Source organism: Mercenaria mercenaria, unplaced genomic scaffold, assembly GCF_021730395.1.
Source record: "Mercenaria mercenaria strain notata unplaced genomic scaffold, MADL_Memer_1 contig_2111, whole genome shotgun sequence".
NCBI lineage: Eukaryota > Metazoa > Mollusca > Bivalvia > Venerida > Veneridae > Mercenaria > Mercenaria mercenaria.
This window is the reverse complement of record NW_026460149.1, coordinates 31,157-35,484: the sequence shown is the minus strand read 5'-3', so window position 1 is coordinate 35,484 and position 4,328 is coordinate 31,157. Positions and strand designations below refer to the sequence as shown.

Here is a 4,328-nt window from a genome sequence, read left to right as displayed (position 1 = left end):
CTGACACAGTAAATGACGCTGACAGCCAAGAAACAGTGGAGGGTGGAATTATAGATGATCAGTTGAGAACAGAAGAGGACATTATTACAGACCTACTTGAAAAGAAGGAAAGTGATCTGAAGAAGGTCAAAAGTGAACACACAAGCAAACAAACGAAAACAATGAGTAAAATAGTAGCTGGAAAGGACATTACTGAGGAAGTAGTTGCTAAGATGAGTAAATATGAGAAGAACCAAAGGAGACCTAGCCAGAGTAAGCATGATAAAGTGGAAAGTATTAAAAACGATAAAGTACATGTAGCAGTTTCGGTACCAGTGTCCCCAAAGCCTGGTCCTTCACATATTTATTTGATTCCGGATACAGATACAGATGAATCAGATGATTGAAGAAGAATAACTATGCTGCCAGTGTAGGAGATACACTCCAGAGGAAGTTTACAGGAGTATCTTCATCATTTTTGTCAAGTGGGGACATTGCGATAATGTAATCAGGGGAAAAACGTGCAACCACTGGGTCCATTTGTCTAGTTTGTTTTAAACATATTTTATTGCCTATAATACATGTATATATAATTACAGCACATATAGATATTAACAATCAAATGAATTATAGCAACAGGGTCGGGCCACAAGTTCTGCCAACATTAATATACGGCCCTTCCCTTGCATTTGTCTTACTGCACACCATTCCGGGTACTGAAAAGAAGTGATTCTTTCCTTTGTCGCGTTAGGATAAGGAGAAATAAAAATATGTACACACAATAAACTTGTTTAAAACTATATACATAGATAAAACTGTTAAAGTTTACATATTAAGTGATTAAAAGTTTATTTAATGTTCTTTGAAGGTTAAAAGCTATCTGAACAATGGGCCATAAAACCGCATGATTATTTTGACTGTGACTCAATGCAGACTTGGAGCGCCGGTATAAATTACAGATTCCGGTATATACCGGATTAACTAAATTTAAACGAAAACTATCTTAAATGTATATTTTTTGTAACCATGGTGATACTAACCCTAACCTTTAGTCAGTATTCTATGCATATTATACTCTAAATGCGTGCGGACATGCAAAAATATGCATATTTTTTGCCGTGCGCTGCAACTGATAATCACTTTCGGGCATGCGCAGAACACCGCTCCAACTCTGCAATGAGTTACATCGGGTTAATTTTGAGTGCCTAACATTGAAGTTCAACTTGATTTACCTCTCCTGTGTGACGTTACCGGAATAAGATACCATAACAAAATGGCGGAAGTTTTGACAGTTGGGTTTGTAATAAAGTTGTAACATTCCTGATACAATTGAAAATTTGAAGAAAATCAATGCAATATATTGGAAAAAGATTTATTTATTCAGGTAGGTGAACATTATTTGTTTACTATATATATTTTCTGCATTTTTTACTTTTATTTCTTAGCTCCACGGAATGAGAACCCTCAAGGATATAATTATATGTTTCATATAATCATAACATTTTGTCAGACATGTTCAACCAACACCAAGTTGTTTAATTTTTAGACTCAAATGAACAAGAAAGGTATTTTTTGTGGCAGCTGAACCCCTTATCATTATAATCATGGTGCTGGTAACAAATACTGAACATATATTTTCGTTGAGCTTTTATCAAATACGAATTATCAGGCTAAAATTTAATTAGGTAAGAATGTAACCGTCTCTAAGTACAGTAAATGAGCGGAAGCGGAAGTTGAGAAAGGTCCATGCAAGAAATATTCTATGTCAACTGTGGTGGTTACCAATCAAGACGCCGTTTAAAGAGGATTGCAATATCACGACAACTGTCAGGACACACGAGCATTCCCCTATATCTTTTGCTCACTCTCCGGTGAGTTAAATAAATCTGTTGTAAATATAGATTAAAAAAAATAGTATTAAACTTACTTGTTGAAACATTGCGATTGCTGTTTTTAAGTTCCTTTATGTCTGTTTGTGAATCTGTAATAAAGAAATCAGGATTTTGTTTAAACACTTAACAATGACGAGGCCATAGAGACGATGAATAATTGTCATACATGCTCTGAAATCTGTTAATGTGTTTTCATCAATTATATTTTCGAATTTTAGCAAACAATAGGACTAGAAATAAAGATATTAAGTTTTTAACACCCGTGTATATCATAGTATATAACTTAGTGAAGATATACATACAAACACTTGGTGATAAAAATAACTTGAGAAAATATAGTTCTGAAAATCTGCTTTGTATATTCCTTGTCCCACATATACCTATTACATGCAAAAAATCCCAGTGCACAAGGCAAACTTGGTAATAACATATTTGCCAGAGTAAACGTGCCCCCTAATTTTCCTTTTTCAAACTTTGAAGAACAAAACTCGATGGTTGTCGATTTTACTGACTTTTTTTTAAATTTCATCTGACACTTCCCTTCAAACATATATGTCAGTGACATCAAACGAATACAACACTCAAGCATATAGAAAGTGTATAAAATATTTAAAAGTTTGTATTCGTGAGGAGTGAAGTTTATTTGAGAACAATTTGACCCAACTGTATGGTTTAATCTGGAAGTTTGGTGAATATTGCACTATGTTGTGAACAGTCCTCGTACTAAGCATCTTAATTTGAAAGAAAAGAAACATATATCACCTTGTAAAACTTTTGACATTTCATCTTGACGACTGTTTAATTGTTCTACTGTATGAGACAGGTGCTCTAATAATTGACTGACATGTTCCATAAACTGATCCTTAGTACCAGTCGCATCTTTTATGTCTTGAATAGCACGTCTTATCTCAATAGGGTCATCCCCGACACATTTTATTAATTCTGCAAGATCTGAGCGTTCGCTGCTGCTTAGTCCATTTCCAAGATTTGTAATAAAGTTAGAAAGTTGATTCCACTTTCTGAAAAATGTCCTTGCGTCAATGCAACCATCTGGATGGTGACCAGCAAAGTCATTCCTAAACGTTCGGATATTTTCTATCGCTTTTTCCTCTGACTTTTGAAATGACTGAACAAAAAAGTTCAATAATACACATGCAAGTAACGATATATCCCATTCACAAATTTCTGTTACACTGCCATTTACAGGGTAAAGAATGTTATATTGTTTTAACGTTAGCACTTTTCCTTCCTTTAATGTCTTTATTGCCTCTTTGTTAATTTGAAGAAACGCATTCAGTTGTGAACCTTGATCTTCCAGCTTTTTCAAAAACACTTGTTTTAGAACTAGTGTGCCACCTCTTAGCAACAGGAGAATCAATCGTATGTAATACTCGTTCTCTTGAGTAAGCATAACTGTACCATGTGTCTGAAATAAAAGGTCTCATCTGGCAGACTTTAAGACACTGACCTGGAAAAACAAACATATAAATTGCTCCGATAGTGCATTTGCACTTCCTAAATGTTTAAATGTGTATGATCATACATGAATATGTGTCACGTTTCATCACTAGGATATCATTCACTATACAAGAGAACCCAATGCATTTAGTACCTTATTCTGTGAATAGGAATGTTCCTAAAAGCCAAGATAAAACAAAAGGGAAATTCACATTCAAAGAACGCAGTCTCCCATGTACATGTATATATAAACGTACATAGCGGCTAAGCATATGAACACATAAACACAAATGACTGCAGTGATAAGAACTAGTAGTAACAAACAGACACAAACATACATGAAGAAGGAACAAAGCAGGGCACAGCCTTTGAACGGTCAGTGGCAAAGACATGTTACAAGACAGTGTAAATAAAATTACTCGACCTTACACACTTCACAATAATCACAGGAACATACACTGTAAAACTCAAATGTGCATATTTAAAGATATATAATTAAAATGAATGGAACCGTACACTATGTACTCGATAATTTTGCAGAAGCCAGTGGTGCACCATAGGAAACACAATAATGGACACGACGAAGCAGAACAGTGGACAAATATAAAGCCAGTCGATCCCAAAAGTCGGATGTAACACCTTTTTGCCACGGAGTCCCCAACCTGTCCCGCCATTGCACAATCAAAGAGGAAACCATAGTGACCAATTGTGGAAGGACTGAACAATAAACAAGGTGCAGTGTGTCTAAGAACAATACAAGCACAAAACTTATTTTTCCATTTTCGACCATAACCCGAAGCCTATGCACAATACACTGGGAAACAAACATGAACAATTAGATCGCTTCGTTTATTTTCTAAGTTGAGAATTATCCGCATTAACTCTGCTTTTTCTTTGCCAGTACAATAAATGCTATTATAGGTTTGTCAATGTTTCATTGTTTGTGACTGTCATTCAGCAAAATGAATATGTTACCATGAGATTATGTTGAAATCCGCT

The 4,328-nt window shown here is 35.0% G+C and overlaps 1 protein-coding gene across 1 annotated transcript; it reads right to left on the bottom strand.

The window, feature by feature from the left end:
- Nucleotides 1-396: 396 nt before the first annotated feature.
- Nucleotides 397-3,314, bottom strand: LOC128552180 (uncharacterized). Its single transcript, XM_053533204.1, has 4 exons — nucleotides 2,634-3,314; nucleotides 1,907-1,960; nucleotides 1,212-1,299; nucleotides 397-523 (listed from the first exon to the last, which is right to left on the bottom strand). Exons 1-4 carry the CDS (start codon nucleotides 3,280-3,282, stop codon nucleotides 397-399), a joined length of 918 nt encoding a protein of 305 aa, XP_053389179.1. The 5' UTR covers nucleotides 3,283-3,314.
- Nucleotides 3,315-4,328: the final 1,014 nt, after the last annotated feature.